Source organism: Octopus sinensis, linkage group LG24, assembly GCF_006345805.1.
Source record: "Octopus sinensis linkage group LG24, ASM634580v1, whole genome shotgun sequence".
Classification (NCBI taxonomy): domain Eukaryota; kingdom Metazoa; phylum Mollusca; class Cephalopoda; order Octopoda; family Octopodidae; genus Octopus; species Octopus sinensis.
The window spans coordinates 22,348,124-22,365,811 of NC_043020.1; the positions used below are offsets into that span (position 1 = coordinate 22,348,124).

At 37.9% G+C, this 17,688-nt stretch overlaps 1 protein-coding gene across 1 annotated transcript in view; it reads left to right on the forward strand.

Moving 5' to 3' along the window:
• The window catches only part of LOC115223921 (cystathionine gamma-lyase), a 46,756-nt gene that overhangs the window by 27,045 nt on the left and 2,023 nt on the right, over positions 1-17,688 (forward strand). Inside the window, exons 2-10 of the mRNA XM_029794654.2 lie at positions 391-472; positions 2,462-2,557; positions 4,500-4,606; positions 7,941-8,072; positions 11,269-11,326; positions 12,755-12,832; positions 13,096-13,248; positions 13,664-13,785; positions 16,636-16,688. Of these exons, the coding sequence (XP_029650514.1) occupies positions 391-472; positions 2,462-2,557; positions 4,500-4,606; positions 7,941-8,072; positions 11,269-11,326; positions 12,755-12,832; positions 13,096-13,248; positions 13,664-13,785; positions 16,636-16,688 (881 nt within the window). The remainder of the gene's footprint in view (positions 1-390; positions 473-2,461; positions 2,558-4,499; positions 4,607-7,940; positions 8,073-11,268; positions 11,327-12,754; positions 12,833-13,095; positions 13,249-13,663; positions 13,786-16,635; positions 16,689-17,688) is intronic.

A 17,688-nucleotide genomic window follows, 5' to 3' on the forward strand; every position in this document is an offset into this window, starting at 1 on the left:
AAACATCTTACTCTTATTTCTGTTTTTTTACTTCTGTTTTATTAATGCTGTTTTTTTGCATCTTTTAGCATTTCTGCTGTTTGGTCATTTCTGTTTTTCTTTGTATCTTCTTTTAGTGTTTCTATTTTTTGTTTTTTGCCAATTCTGTTTTGTATGTTATTTAAATACTTTTCATCATTCTTTCTTTCCATGTCCTTGTTTCATTTTTTAATTTTTACCATTGTTGGACAACTATGTCATTCTTGTTTCTCCCAACATGTCTTTTCTAGTTTTTCCTCTCACCATTTTGTTTTATTTTCATTGTTCCTCCTATCCGCCACCCGACTCTTTTTTTTCTCTGTTCTTTCCCACCTCTGCATCATTCTCTCCATTCTTTTATTCCTGCCACAGGGCTTCGACTATTCAAGAAGTGGTAACCCAACCAGGAACTGCCTCGAGAAGTGCATTGCCTCACTTGAAGGAGCCAAACATGGTGAGTACCACCTGCTTTAAGATTATTTCTTGGTCATTCAGTACCTTTATGAGGGTCTACCATGTAAATATTTGTGGAGTTTGGGTGCACATCTCTTGTTTGAGGATAACTTCACTCCTTTCCTTTCACCCATCGCAGAAATTCCTTTAAAGGGTCAATGGTACAGCCCTTTCTTCCCTAACTAAGTCGCATAAAATGAAAATACTCCTTGTAAATACTGCTTTCAAATTTTGGCACAAGGCCTGCGGTTTTGGGGGCAGTGTTAAGTTGAGTATTTCATCAACCCTGAAAGGATGAAAGGCCAAGTTGACCTTGGCCAAATTCGAACTCCAAACATAAAGACAGACAAAAGACCTCTAAGCTTTTTGCCTGGCATGCTAACGAGCCTGCCAACACCTCACCTTACTGTCCTTTTATGCAAGTGGAAATGAGTACATCTAATAACACAAACTCCTTATAAATACCACATAGTGAAACAAGTTCGTCTCATATGAATTATATTTCTTGTAAAGATGGTTGTGTTTGTCCCTACCATGACCATCCTGTCTTACTTTATAACAATATATTCAAAACTACGTTTTACATGAAGTCATTCTTTTTTTTCCGTCCTACTCCCCAAGTTGGTAAAGTGTGTGGATTGAGAGGAATTTGGCTGCTATATCTAGCAAATTGAGCAACCACATAGAGGCTTCTTTGTTGAATTGTATTTGCATGTGTTTGTATATCTGCATGTTTATCTGTGTGTGTGTGTGTGTGTGTCAGCATATTCAGGTGAATGTTTGTGTCCATATGTATATGTTTGTGTTGGCATGTGTGTGTATATGCCTACTTGTTGTTTACCTCTGTATTTTCCAATACGTATGTTTACCTGTTTGTGTGCTTATCTGGAAATGTCTGTCTGTTTGTCTCTCTCTACTTGAAATTCAACCTACAACCACTTTTCTTTACTCTCTGCATCTTTTTTTTTTTGGCTTTTGTCTTATTTTTTTCTGTTGCTGTTTTTGCCCCTCCTCCTTCCAATTGTTTGTTACAAAAATCATTTGGCCTAGATGTGTGTGTGTGTGTGTGTGTGTGTGGTGCAATTCATTTTATATATATATATATATATATAAAATGAATTGCACTACACACATCTAGGCCAAATGATTTTTGTAACAAACAACTGGATGGAGGAGGGGGTTGTTTTGTTTGCTACTACTTAGTAGTAGCAAACTTAGAAAACAAACAAAACAACCCCCTCCTCCCTCCAGTTGGGGCTAAACAAAAACAATGAATTGTGTGTGTGTGTGTGGTGCAATTTATTTTAGTGAAAAGGATGGGGACTTCATAATGTAGAAATCCCATTGCTGGATCATGCTGGTGGTGTTGGTGTTAATGTTGCTGCTCTTGTTTTTGTTTAGCCCCAGGCCAGCACAGTTCATGTTGACCTACAATCAAAAGTATGTCAGCTGTGACCATTTCTGAAAAATGACTTTCCTTTGATAAAATTGTCTTGTTGATCAACAACACTTGAAAACAGCCATGAATTAGGTACTACCTGTTGACTGTCCTAAAAAAATGGCCAGTGAAAGATCCCTTGGCAGCAGGCATTTCAAGATGACCTCAAGATATTTGACATTATGTAGAATGGATGTGCAAGTGTAGTATTAGACCAGACTTGGTGGATGGAGTTTGGTTCCTCATTTGCTGAGCAGCACAGGAGAACCGAAATTAGAAAAAAAACAGATTAAACTTCATTTACTGACATTAAACAAACTTTGCCCTATTTTGTCCCTAATTAAGGACAACAACTGCCAAAAGACCTTATTTACAGTCAGTTTCACTCAGTTTGCAATTTTTCTTTATAAAAATACAAAAATATTACTCTTTAAGAGGAACTCTAGGAGTGGTGGTCACTTACAAAAACTGTTACAATGAAAAAAAAAATCAAATAAAACAAACAATTATGCTAATTTTTTATTATTTATTTGTTTATTTTTTTGTTTCCAGCATTGTGCATGGCATCAGGTTTGGCAGCAAATGATTTGGTAACAAGACTATTAAAGGCTGGAGACCACATTGTTAGTATGGACGACATGTATGGAGGTAAGTGATGGATTGTTTGGATTTTATGCCTACCTAAAGTTCGCTGATAATATATGTATACTCTACTAACATGCCAAAGACCAACATGGGGGCTCATTGGGTCAACTTGACATCTGCATTTTATCCAAGTACCCAAAGGACCCAACACTCAAACAAGTACAAGAGTATGACCTCATTAATGAAATATCTCCAGTACTAAAGAGGAAATATAAATAGGTGTCATATCCCAATACCAACAATTTATATATACACACAGTGTTGTTTGTAGGCGTTAGTGTGTATAAATATATGTATTTGTGTGTGTGTGTATATATATGTGTGTGTGTGTGGATACATATATGGACAGATAGATATACAGATAAATAGGTAATATGAACAGACAGGTACATACACACATACATACAAATGAAGACTAAAACACATGACCATATACACTTGCACACTTCACACAGATACATGGAGACACATCCATACATAAGACGCACATAGTCACACAGACACTCGAACAAGCACACACAAGGAGACAGAGGTACACACATACCAACACGCACACACATGCATGCACATACAGCCAGCCAAGTAGAAAAGAAAGCCTAGGGTAGTTTTTCTACCTGACCGGATCCTGTCAATTGTCCTACCCAGGCATGCATGGAAGATGGATGTTAAAAGATGATGAAACATATGATGGGCTTCTTTCAGTTTTCATCTACCAAATTCACTCACGAGGCTTTGGTCGGTCCAAGGCTATATAGTAGAAGGTGCCATGCAGCGGGAGTGAACCTGGAATCAAAAGGTTGTGGAGCAAGTTTCTAACCACACAGTCATGCCTACACTTATATATATATATATATATATATATAAATAAATAAAAACATACATGAAATGTATTTATGTATGTTTGTATGTATTTCCCCCCCCTCTTTAATGTAAAGTTAATTTTGATTAACTCTAAATTTTACTAATTAACTTTAATTTTGTAGCATGGTTGTTATGGAAAGCAATGTTTTGGTCAACAGTCTTTAAATCTCAAAATGGTTTTGCAGATTTCTCTAGTCCCAGATATCATGACCATTTGTAACTTGTGAATTAAGAGTTTGTGTTCTCTCCCCAATTAAACAAATTTTTGCCATATTTTACTCCAGACTGGCTGGTATGTATTCTGTTGATCCAGTAATAATGGGTATGAAACTGAAAGTATCTTGGGGACTGGATTTATAAACTCCTTATCAAGGGCCCGTTAGATGTTGTCATTCTCATGTATTTTTTCTGGCCACATTGGTGTCCAGAGAGCGGCTGATTACCACAATGGAGCATATTTTGTTGTTGTTTTTTCCCCACAACAATACCTGGCTGGTTGTGTTTTCACTTGGCTGTTCTACCAATATTTTTTAATTTGCATGCATGTGTGTGTGATATGTGTATATTGTCATCATACACATATATATATATATGTAATATGTATTAGCTGTGGGTTTTTGAATCCCAAGCTATTGCAGCACATTATCCTCACTCTAGATGGTATGGGTAGGACTTTTGGAACAGTGCAAGTGTGACAATCTGTTAGTGCTGGCAGTATGGTATAATACCGCTTCAGTCTATGTTGTAAAGCAGTTGCTGTTATGAAGGGTTTTCAGCCATAGAAACCACACCAAGATCTGGGTTGTACGAGCAAGATGTGGTTCTCTGACCCATGCTGGAAGTTAGTAACTGTAAATCATAATTGATAAATTATGACTACTCATCAAACACATGCCAGCATGGGAAGCAGACATAAATCACTGTTGCTGTTTATTTCATTTCTTGTCCTTTTTCCATGTTGCCATGAACTGGTCTAGACTTCTGGGGTCACTACTTTACAGACAGACACTCTTTCTGGCCTTGACCCCTAAGATCCTATTTTATTCCAGTGCTCTTCATTTTCTCTTCTTCTTATGTACTGCAGGAACTAATCGTTACTTCCGTACAATGGAACAGCTTGGAATCTCAATTACGTTTGTCGATGCCACCGACATTAATAAGTTTGCAGCAGCATTTCAAGAAAACACAAAGGTAAGGGGGATTGAGAGGGAAGGGGAGGGGCAATGTTTTTTTTTATGTTCTTTGTTTGATATTTTTTTTATTGTTTCTTTCAATATCCTTGTTTTGTCTTGGAACAGTTCTGCTGATTTCACTTATTCTCACCCTTCCCACCACTATCTTTTTATTTTCTTAGTATATTACTGGTATAGTTGGTACCATGTAAAAAGCACCAAGTACACTTTATAAAGTGGTTGGCATTAGGAAGGGCTGTTTTATATTTTTGAGATGAGGAATTCTGTACATTACTTACATATGCCCATGGGCATATAGTATAATGGTTAAGAGCACGGGCTACTAACCCTAAGATTGCAAGTTCAGTTCCAGGCTGTGCCTTGAATAAATAATAATAATAATAATAATTAATTCTTTTATTGGCCACAAGGGCTGACAAAAATCAATTATTACATAAAGGGACAAAACAAGACGAAAGGTTACAAAGGGTTTTGTCCGTTTGTGAAAAAAAACGTGTAAAAAAGCAGTTTAACAATCAAAAATTATAACAACAAAAAAAAACTCCCAATAGGGGTAATAATATCAGCAAAAATACCTTCGGAACGAGAACCCAGGACACCTGGGTGAAGGATGGAGAGAAAATCAGGTGAAACGTTGTGGTAACAACAAACAAGATGAGGACACGTATCTGTCCAATGTAAATAATGTATTAGGAAGGGCGTCCAGCTGTAGAAACTCTGCCAGATCAGACGACTGGAACCTGGTCAGCTCCTGTCAAACCGTCCAACCCATGCCAGCTTGGAAATCGGATGTTACATGATGATGATGATAATAGTGTCATGCTTGTCTTGACATGCTTAGCTTTTTCTTTCCCTCTTGCGTCCATTTGGAGGTGAAATCAGCACTAAAAAAACCCCCCAAAAAACAACCTAATCCCAGTAAACACTCATCAATTCTACAATGATCCCACTGTTTACAGTTGTTACGATATGGTACCAGTTTACTGCTACAGAAACTTCCTAGCAGCAACAGAAATAATCCTCCTTTACATATTTGAGACTTGGGCTGTTACCAAGTCCAAAGTCCATTGATTCAGATGCTGTTGAGGGCCCTCGACTATAGCTGGATGTAGAAAGTGGCCTACGAATCTCTTTCCTCTGTCATTGACCAACGAAATAGCAGAAAGATGGTTGCAGTTTGGTGAGCATTGAGTCTGACCCTTGACCCCAGAGAGTGATGATTTGTTGTTAGAAAGCCAAAACGAAAACTCTAATGGAATGGAGAGGCTGGAGAAGTGCTGCTGACCTTGGGTCTCTGTGGTTCCACTGTCATTGTGGTCAACACAGTTACAAATTGGAGGTAATGGAAGACTTACTTACAGCTTAGATATACTGGGTCATTTGGGAATCCTGGACACTATACTAGAGATGTAACTTTGGTAGCTGTGTATTATACTGAGCTGGGCATCCATGATTTTTACGTTGGTGCGGTTACCTGTTTTAACCTGTAACAAAGAGGCCCGAAAATCTGACGATGTGTTGGTTTGGGGTTATCATATGTAACTGATGATAATGATTCTTGCTGAGTATGTCTTCCTGTTGAAAAGTGTGTAACTCAAAGGCGAAGTTTCAAACAACATGATTTATTTTCGTTACATTTACAATTATAAATCGACCACGTCAGATCAATGAAGATCAACATATAATTTTAACTGTTATGCATTTGTTGATGATGTGCTTAGCCTTTTGGAATTACTAGTGAGGGAAAGGGTAATCTGTAAATGTGGTAAGCATAATAATTAGATTAATTAATGTCGGTGTGAAACAAACGAGTGGGGGAGAAAGGAGAGATGATTACAGTAGGTTTCGTTTGACCCAGTGACATCATTTTTCGTTCAGCCTCAAAACCATCTGCAACAGCCTGTTACGATCGCAAGCAGGGAATTGACCCCTTTGGCTGGTCAGTTGGTCGTATTTATAACAATCTGCAGTCGATAGAAAGATGGACAAAACGTAGCCAAATATTCAGGTTAGATCCGGTTCATCTGAACTTAATTTCACCAAGCTGGTCATTAAAAACTCATCAAACATTGTTTCAATTGATAGGACAAAGAATTTTGGGGCAAAAGTGTGACCAGTAATTCTGAGATGCGATTTCAAATCTCAGGCAAGAGAACTGATATTCGTTCTTTATAAACCATTACTATTTTGATTATTCTGCCAAATTAAATTCTTATTTATTCAAACTGTTTTGAATTAATCATGCATTATCGCATAGCTTTGAGATTTTGATGGTGTCATTGTATATTTTTAGAAAAACATTGTAGGGTAAGTGGGAGAGGCCAGATCTTGACAGTTTGAACATAAAACAATATTTGAGCTGGGTGAGGCCGCTTTAAGTGCTAAAGAGTTAAATGTTGTGGAGAACATAGGAAGAAGTGGTGAGATTAAACCTCAGGTAAAGAAAGACATTGGGATGGTCAGTCTTCATTTTGTTAACTTTGCTCACAAAAGTCTTGGTTTTGCCCAAATTGTGAACTGTGACCGTTACAAATTTGGCCACTTCAGGGTCATTACTTGTTCAGCTGATGTCTTTTACTGAGTGTGATCATGCTTGTAAGATCTCCATGACCAGACAATTGGTCATGGGTAACTTATGTCCATTGTTAGACCACATGCTGTAACTAGTTGGAACTACTGGACATGATTAGTTTATGTCCATCTCTGGACTGCTGGACATCATTCCCAGCTTTTGTTATTGAGTCACTGTTCTTTAGTAACTTTACATCACTGACCAATCACTGTTGGCCTTGACCAGCTCATATCCATTACTGCACCACAGGCCTTGGCTATCTCACTGGACTGCTGTTACCAGCTCATTTATCATCGATCCACTGTCTCTAAGAATCTAGTGACCATCCCTCCATCACCTCCAACTTGTAACTGTGTTGACCACAATGACAGTGGAACCACAGAGACCCAAGGGTCTCATTGTAATAGCCACACCGACTGTTTATCATTTGCTGGTCATAGAAATTTCATTTACTTATTTATGAAGAGGTGTGTGTGTCCCCTAAGTAGTTACATTAGACTTACAATCAGAGGGTTTGGGTTTCAATTCTTGAACCAGGCAGCACATTGTGTTCTTGGACAGAACACTTCATTTTATGTCACTTCAGTCCACTCAGCCAAAAATGAGATGCTGACCTTGTGATGGACTCACATCCCTTTCAATGGGGCTGGTACTGTATATTCAGTTGCTTTTGCTCCAGGAACACTGCTATAAGCTTCAAAATAAATCCTATTAATTTTTTTTTACATATTTATTTCCTTCTTTATTTTTACTCTCCCAGCTTGTTTGGATTGAGACTCCCACCAACCCATTAATGAAAGTTGTTGACATTGCTGCTGCTTGTAAAGTGACCAAAGAGAAATCTGATGCCATTGTTGCTATTGACAACACATTTTGCTCTCCTTACTTCCAGGTAAATTCCTTTTTCCATTTTTCTTTTAATTTCTTTCACCATTCTTAAAATCCTGACTGACACACTACAATCTACACCAAATTTGATACTAATATTCGATTTTACATGCAGGCTGTGACCTGGCAGTGTTGTTAGAACATTGGATGAAATGCCTAATTATGTTTCAATCCATTGTGACATGAGTTCAAATCCCGCTGGAGCTGACTTTGAATTTCATCTTTTTTTGGGGTGATAAATTGAATACCAGTTGAGCTTTTGGGATTGATGTAATCGAGTGATCTTTTCCTCCTAGAATTTCTGGCCTTGGGCTAAAATTTGAAGCCTTTATCAGATTTGCTTGACATAGTAGCTGAATCTTCCTTGGACCACACTCTACTGTTTAAAAAAAAAAGGGAAATATTAGGTCCATAAGAGAAGGTCCAGTCGTGACCATCCCATCTTTTATTCAGACATTATTGCTTGTTCTTTTTTCTTATACAATAATAATGTGATTTGGTTGTCAGTTAACCCTGACTGAATAAAATGTTCCAGCCACGACCATCTCGTCTATTTTGGAAGGTGGGAGTCGAGTGTTACCTAGAACTATATTATTTACTGTTTTAATTAGAATGTTGATGTGTAATTTAAGGGGAATGTGGCTGTTATTTTCAGCAAGCCTTACATCTCCATTTTGAAGTAAATAACTCTTGATTCAAGGGAGGCTACTCTTCACCATCGCTTAATTCGTAAATTCGATTAAAAATATATTGGTGTTGTTTCATCACCGAAAACCGCGTTAATTATTGTCAATTAACTTTACTAATTAATAACAACAATTAAATCCCAGTCAGGGTATTTTGTAATTGTTGTTGTAGATGAAGTAGAAAAACAGAATCAAACAAAATTCTTTTCTGATTCGGAGTCAATAGGTGTTTGCTTGAGATATATATATATATATATATCTCATCATCATCATCGTTATTTAATGTTTCGTCTTCTATCCTGACATGAGTTGGACGGCTTAACAGGATCTGGCAAGCCAGAGAGTTGCACCAGACTCTAATTGTCTGTTCTGGCAGGGTTTCTATGGCTGGATGGCTTTTCCTAATGCCAACCCCTTTACAGAATATACTGGATGCCTTTTTTTACATGGCGCTTTTTATATGACATCACCATATATATATATATATATATATATGTATAGATAGATAGATAGATAGATAGAGATATAAGTAGGAGGAGAGGAATGTCATGACAGCTCAGCTCTTATGGTTTCTTTTACCTTTTCCCTTTTCCCTAGTGTCCTTTATAGAATGAGAGTGACAGGTTTCCTCCTCAGGTAATGCCACAATCTGCTCACACTCTCAAATCCTCAAGTAATCACTCCTAATCGTAATTAAATTTCATGGTTTTTCCAGTAATGATATTAAATATCAAAAACTAGAATCGATATTTTCTGCAAGTCGTTTTGCCTCAATAAACTCAACAGAAAATGGTTTCAAACTTGACATTCCCCAACAAAAGACAGATTGGTTTCTACAGTTTAGGGTTAATGTAATTTTGAGTTAATTTATCTGCTTTTTACTGTAAAGGGGTTCATTCTACATGTGCTCCACAAACTGGTAGCTGATCACTTGAGAGTAGACTGTCTTACTATCCCATTAAGGGAAGTGGAGCCAGTGATATCTCCTTTATAACACACCATAACATGGGAGCTAAACAGGATTCCTAATTCAATAAATGGTGAGTTAGCATCTTTGTTGTAGGCATTGTGTAGGTTCATTTGATCCTAGGGGTTCAACCCTTGAGCAAGAAACTTACGAGGGGCGTTCAATAAGTAATGCCCCTGACCCACTTCCCATAGCAGTAGAGCAACAACACTTGGCACAGTTATTAGTCTTTTCCTACATAGGAACTACCCAGAGTTATGCATTTCTCCCATCGTTTGATACAGCTCTGGAGACCGTTTTTGTAGAAGACCCCAGCTTGGTCCTCCAACCACGACGTGACTTCAGAAATCAAGGCTGCATCATCTGGGAAACGCTTTCCTTTCAAAATCAACTTCATGGCTGGGAAGAGGCGAAAATCAGAGGGTGCAAGGGGAGGAGTTCATAGCTGCACGCCTGTGCTTCTGATCTGGCGACACGCGAGTTGTGGACCGGAGCGTTGTCCTGCAGGAGGAGGATGCCTTTGCTGATCTTGCCCCGCCTCTTGATTTTGATAGCTTCTCTTAATTTCCTCAAAAGTGAAGCATAATAGGCTCCTGTAATTGTGGTACCCTTTGCCAGGAAATCTGTCATCACTACTCCGTCCTGGTCCCAGAAGACTGTGAGCATAACCTTGTCAGCGGAGGGCTGCACCCTTGCCTTCTTTGGAGGAGGTGAGTCACGGTGCTTTCACTGCATTGACTGGGCTTTGGTCTATGGATCATAGTGATGGACCCAGGTTTTATCCTGTGTGATCAGTCTTTTGAAAAATTTTGACTCATCTTCTTGGCACATCTCCAAATTCATCTTCGAGCACTCAACGCGTTCTTGCTTCTGGAAAGGTGTGAGCAACCTGGAAATCCATCTGGCAGACACCTTTTTGCATATGCAAATGGTCATGAATGATAGTTTCCACAGACCTGGTACTAATCTTGACCTTATGGGCTATTTGGCGAATAGTTATGCGTTGACCTTCCAAAATGGCAGCCTCAACTTGACGGACAGACGTCTCATCAACGGCAGAAGAGGGCGACTAGATCTGGGAACTGTTTCCACAGAGTTCTGACTATGTTTGAATTCACAATGCCAGCGTTTTACAAGGTCATATGATGGGGCATCATCACCATAAGTTACTTTCATTTCATCAAAAGTCTCCTGTGGTGTGCGTCCTTTCAAATACAAAAACCAGATCACTGCTCGACACTCAACAGGCTCCATTTCACACTTGACTCCGTTCAAACACCTGTAAATCAGAAACCACAATTAGTTCAGAGCTGTAATTCGCCACTTAATCTATAGAGGTATAAATAAGTGCACATGCAAAATTTCAGCTAGATCAAACAACTGCAAGTGGGTCAGGGGCATTACTTATTGAACGCCCCTCGTAACTACACATAAAAACAAAACATTATTAACCTCAGTGTTGTTTCAAATCTCTGTATTTCCTTTGATGTTCGAAACTTTGATCTTTTTGATTGCTATTTTTTTCTCATTTTCCTCACCTATTTTAGCGACCCTTGGATTTTGGTGCTGACATCGTGGTTCATTCGATGACCAAATATATGAATGGTATGTATGATTATTATTATTATGGCAGTGAGCTGGCAGAAGTCTTAACTCACTGGGCAAAATGCTTAGCAGCATTTCATCTGTCTTTACGTTCCGAGTTCAAATTCTGCCGAGGTCGACTTTACCTTTCATCTTTTCAGGGTCGATAAGTATCAGTGAAATGCTGGGGTTGATGTAATCGACTAGTCTGCTCCCCCAAAATATCAGGCCTTGTGCCTTTAGTAGAAAGGATTATTATTATCATCATTATGGTAGTGAGCAAGATGGTGAACTGGCAGAATCGTTATTGTGCCAGGCAAAATGCTGAGTGATATTTTGTCAGTCCTTATGTTCTGAGTTCAAATTCCATTGAGGTCAACTTTGCATTTCATTCTTCTGGGGTTGATGAAGTACCAGTTATGCCCTGGATCAATTGAAATTGCTGATCTTGTGCCAAAATTTGAAACCATTGTTATTATGATGGTGAGCTGGCAGAATCACTTAGCAGTATTTCGTGTGTCTTTACGTTCTGAGTTCAAATTCCACTGAGGTCAACTTTATGTTTTATCCTTTTAGGGTTGATAAAATAAGTACCAGTTGTGTACTGGGGGAGATGGATGTAATTAGCTCAGACTTGCTGGCCTTGTGCGTAAATTTGAAACTAATTATTATGACCGTTAATCTTCAGGCAGTGATCTGATTGAATTGTTGGACGAAAGGTTTAATGACATTTTTTATGGTTTTATATTCTGAGTTCAAATCCCACTGAAGCCAATTCTGCTTTTCATTCTTTTGGGGAATCAGAAAGTTGTGTACCAGTTACGTACAGGAGTCAATGCAACTGACTAGCCCCTTCCCTCCCTCAAAATTCCTGAACTTGGTTCCTTTAGCAGAAAGGATTATTATTGAGTTTCTTATTTCAGCACAAGGCCAGCAATTCTGGTCCTTTGTTTTGTTGGCCCAGAAAGGCGGAAAGGCAAAGATGGTCTTAGTGGGATTTGAACCCAGAACATTAAAAGATACAACAAATTCCATAAAACATTTTGAAGTTTTTGTTATTTCTTCTGATTCTTTCATCTGCAACTATGGAAAAGTGGGCATTAAAATAATGTTGATGATAACAGTGATGATGATGTTGATAGTGATAATGATGGTGGTGATGATGGTGATGATGATAATGATGGTGGTGATGGTGATGATGATGGTGGTGATGGTGCCCTCCTAGTATGTGGCCTTGTGTTTATGGAGTGACTGTCAATTCACTTGAAGGGACAGATGGAAGGGCTTTGCTATTGTGCCTTTCCTTCTTTTACAAATCAGCAAATGAAAAAATAATAAAAAAATATTTTAAAAACGAAAAAAAGTATGACCTGCTCCTCCTGCACTTCCCCTCCCCACCTCTGGCATGATGCCTTCTTGTTACTAATCCTCATTGCTCTATTCTTGCAGGTCACTCCGATGCAGTGATGGGCTGCATTGCACTCAACGATGACAAAATGGCAGCAAGGTTGCGATTCCTACAAAATGGTAAAACTCAAAGAATTTCTTCCTTCATTTTGGCATTTTGCAGCTGTGTGTGTGTATGCATGTGTATGTTTGCATGTATGTATGTGTGTGTGTAGGTGTATATTAGAGGAGAGAAAGAGAGGAAGTTTGAGTGTTGGCAGTGTGTACATAGATATCTGTATATATGTATGTGTTTGTATATATTGTAGGCATGTATATAATATCCACCCCTATCTACAAGCATGTACCCCTATTATGTAACTGAAATTCTCCCTTTTTTACAGCTTGTGGTGCTGTCCCTTCCCCTTTTGACTGTTACCTTGTGAATCGGGGACTGAAGACTCTTCATGTCCGAATGAAGGAACACCAGAAAAATGGTTTGGCAGTGGCAAAGTTCTTGGAGAATAATCCACGAGTGGTGAAGATTCTACACCCAGGTAGGACAAGGATAACTTTTGGGTCTTCTTTTGTTTTTCTGTTATTTTGGGATCAACTGAAAGAAATTGTGTGTGTGTGTGTGTGTGTGTGCTGAATATAGGTGAAAGATAAATCAAACAAAACAAAATAAAACAATAAAATGTGGGTGTGAGAAAAACTACTTTCTTAACTACCCACCCCGTCTCTTTCACCCACGCTCTTTCTCTCTTGCTCACATATACACTCTCTCCCTATCACTTTTTCTCTGTCTTATATACTCCCTCTCTTACAGTCTATTTCCTTCTCTCTTTCCCTTAAACATACACACAGACCTTGTCTGCCTTGCCCACAGTCTCTCATATAATCTATCTCTCTCTCACTCTCTCTTTCACATGCCCACTCTCTCTCACACTTTCTCTCTCCATTTTCCCACAGGCCTCCCCTCTCATCCTCAATACGAACTGGCCAAACGACAGATGCGAGGATTTAGTGGAATGGTATCTCTCTACATCAAAGGTGGAATTGAAGAATCCAAGAAATTTCTCCAAAACTTAAAGGTAAATTCTTCTTCCCTGCCATCCATCTCTTATTCACATCATAGTGTCTTACTTCTGTGATCAATGACCCAGGGTTAAACAGTTTCTCTCTCTTTATATCTTTGTTTCTCAATTCCCGTTGCTTATCACCCCCACCTGCATTTATATCTGTATCTCTTCTCTCCCTCTCCAGACTCTTAGAGTTCCATATGGCTGTGTGGTAAGAAACTTGCTTCCTAACCACATAGTTTTAGGTTCAGTCCCATTGTGTGGCACCTTGGTCAAGTGTCTCTTCAGCTTTGGGCCGACCAAAGCCTTGTTAATAGATTTGCTAGTCGGAAACTGAAAGAAGCCCGTCGCGTATATATATATATATATATATATATATATATATATATATATATATATATATATACACACACACACACACAAACACATGTATGTGTCTGTCTCCTCACCATTGCTTGACAAGCAATGTGGTGTGTTTATGTCCCCGTAACTTAGCGGTTCAGCAAAAGAGACCAATAGAATAAGTATTTAGCTTACAAAGAATACGTCCTGGGATCGATTTATTCGACTAAAGGCGGTACTCCAGCGTGGCCGCAGTCAAATGACTGAAACAAGTAAAAAAATAAAAGAAAAAATGTTCTGATTCATTTTTATGTTGTTAATTCCATTGTTGACATACGTCATATTAGAAGTTCTGGCATTGTTGGTAGTAAGGTGACCCTACGGGAAAAATGAACCCTAATGAACGGTAAAAGAATTCGGACCAAACGAGGCCTTCGTTAAACTGAAATTTCTTAAACGTTGTATATGGCATCTGATAGATTTGTCAGTGCCAAACAGTTTAAAGACAGCTTGGATTTGTTTAATCTCATGAAATTTAACTCTATGGAAACGAAAGAAAAGATTAATAGAGATGTATAAGTTTAAATTGGTGAGGTGAGTTGGATGGGAATCTCTTTGGGATGCGGAATGCGTTTTAAAGGTCCTCCAAAAGTCACGAAGGCCAAAAATAACGCTATTAAAAATTCGGACACTAAATTGTGTAAGGGAAGCAACTCTGGAATAGACAAGGGAAATAACTCGTGCTGCACTGCTTTAAAAGCTCTTTTTAAAACTTAGTGAAGTCGGAAGGTAGTGACAGTGGGGGAAGGATATTCCCCTAAGCCGCAAAACCTATCCTGAATGCTTGCAACTGTCTGTCCTCTATTATAACACCTTCGCCAGGTACCTGGCGAAAGTGTTTATAACAGGAGATGCATGCATTCCACCACCCAAGTAGAGATTATGGCAGGATTTGAACTCAGAATGGAAAAATCCGTAACAAATACCGAAGGGCACTAGGCTCTGGAATTCTTTAAGTTCTTGGGATTTAACGCCTTGGATTCGAACGTTTTTAACGACACTGAATGGTTGAAAGATAAAGTTGACCTCTGCAGGATTTGAACTCAGAGCATAGAGAAGTGGAAACAAATGCCACAAAGCATTGTATCTGATGCTCTAACGACTCTGCCATTTCGTCTTCATCGAAGAAAACCATTTTGGAATGTGATGATGATGTTTCTTTTGTTTTTTCTCAATTTTTTCACGATTTCAGGGAAATTTGATAAAAATATTTTAGGTGCTGTGGAGATGGCAAACTCCTGGCTTCAGGTTCAGTCCCACTGTGCAGCACCTTCGGCTGGCATCTTCTATAGGCCCAGGTCAGTCAGTTCCTTGCGAACAGAATTGGTCAACAGAAACTGTTGCACATTGTGTGTGTGTATTATAATAGAATAATTACTATGTAGTATTGTGTAGAATATATTGTATAAAAGAATTGAGGGTAAGGCCAAAACAATGCGAAGTAAATGAAAGGTAAATCACAAGAAAACAAATATACGAATTAATGTAGACTTACCTTGTATTCAATATTTCGGGGTTGTGACCTTATTTTCAAGAAATTGATGAATGTTGCTGATGTGCGTTGCATTTACTTCATTGTTTTGGCCTTACGATCTTTTATACAATATATATATATAAAATTATAAATTAGGGTATCTACGAGATACCACCATGCTGAAAATAGCAGCCATGAACTGACTCTAAAACCACAATAAGTTTTCATATAGCAACATATGTTGCTATATGAAAATTATCTCGTAGATACCCTAATTTATAATTTTAATAATTATTACCTTTGAAGGTTATCTTTTCCATGCTGACCACTTGATAAGTTCATTATTTTATTTTAAATTAACGATCTTATCCTTATTTATATCAATTTATATATATATATATATATATATATATATATATATATATAGTACATGTGTGTGCATCTTTATATCTGTTTCTCACCCCTTACCCACTGTTTGACAACCAGTGTTGGTTTGTTTGTCCCTTTAACTTAACAGATTGGTATTTATTTTATCGGACTCTTTTGCCAAATTCAGAAAGAAACTAAGCCCCCACGACCCCCCCCCCCAAAAAAAAAACCCATGACATAAATTCTAGGGTTAATTTGCTTAATTAAAAACATGGTGAGCTGGCAGAAACATTAGCATGCCGGGCGAAATGCTTAGTGGTATTTCATTTGTCTTTACCTCCTGAGTTCAAATTCTGCCAAGGTTGACTTTTTCCTCCTTTTCAGGGTTGATAAATTAAATACCAGTTGCATACTGGGGTCAGTCTAATCGACTGGTCTGCTCTCCTAAAATTTTGGGCCTCGGGCCTAGAATAGAAAAGAATTTGCTTGATTAAAACTCTCAGACCAATAACTGAAACAAGTAAAAAATAAAAACAAAAGTTTGTATCATTGAAAAGCTAATTATTTTAATTATTTATTTTAATTGCAATGTGTTCTTTGATTTATTTTCTTTCTAGCTTTTCACAACAGCTGAAAGTTTAGGAGGCTTCGAAAGTCTTATTGAATTGCCGTGAGTTGCATTTAATATTTATTGATGCTGTTGTAGTTGTTTGGCTCCAGGTGGTTTGGGTTCAATTCTGCTTTCCCTTCTTTAACTCTTCAGCATTTAATCCTTTTGTTACCATATTTCTGTTGAGATACTGTTTTTCTTTCAATTAATTTTAAATATAAAGAATTTAGTAAAATAACTTCGTTATCATTAAGCTAGTGTTAGGAACATAAATTGAGGCTAAGGTTTAGTGGAAAGTTTTAATTCAGAACTTTTCAAAACAAGACGTACTACATAGCCAGAGGCGGTTTCAGGTGGGTTGGTATCAAAAGGGTTAAACCAACCATATTTATGCTCAAACATAAATCTGACCTCTCACACCAATCCTATAATATCATTTTAAAAACTAAGTTACCATATCTGGCCAAAGTATTCTACTTGTTTTATGCTGGAACTGACCAGATGCTGTCTATCATACTTACCCTACAATGCCATTCTAATAATTAACACTTATCAAAATTCTGAAGTTACAAGGTAATGCATGATTGATTCAAAAGAATAAAGAAATAATCTAACCAAATAATCTGAATACTTAATGTTAAACTTCTCCATTCCTCTGTGTACATTGTTCTGGTCTCTGTAAACGAACCTGTAATGTTTCAAAGATGTTTGGACAGGGCCATACCCTTCCTTTGTTAAGAACTCAATGATGGCACAATGCTTCTGCTTGCAGCTCATGTTTTGCCTGCAATGAAGAAAAACAGGAACATCAGTCAATAGAAAGAAAGAATTCTTCAAATTGCATAAATTGGTTGAATGTCTTTTGTCAGTTAATAAAAAAAACCTAGTTTTGCTTTCCTTTCTGTGTACCTTTTGTATTTCATTATTTTTAAGGCAGTGAGCTGGCAGAAATGTTAGTACACCAGGTAAAATGCTTAGCGGTAATTTGTCTGTCTTGACATTCTGGTTGACTTTGCCTTTTTACCCCAACTATCCTCTTTATTTCCTTTTACTCTTAAAT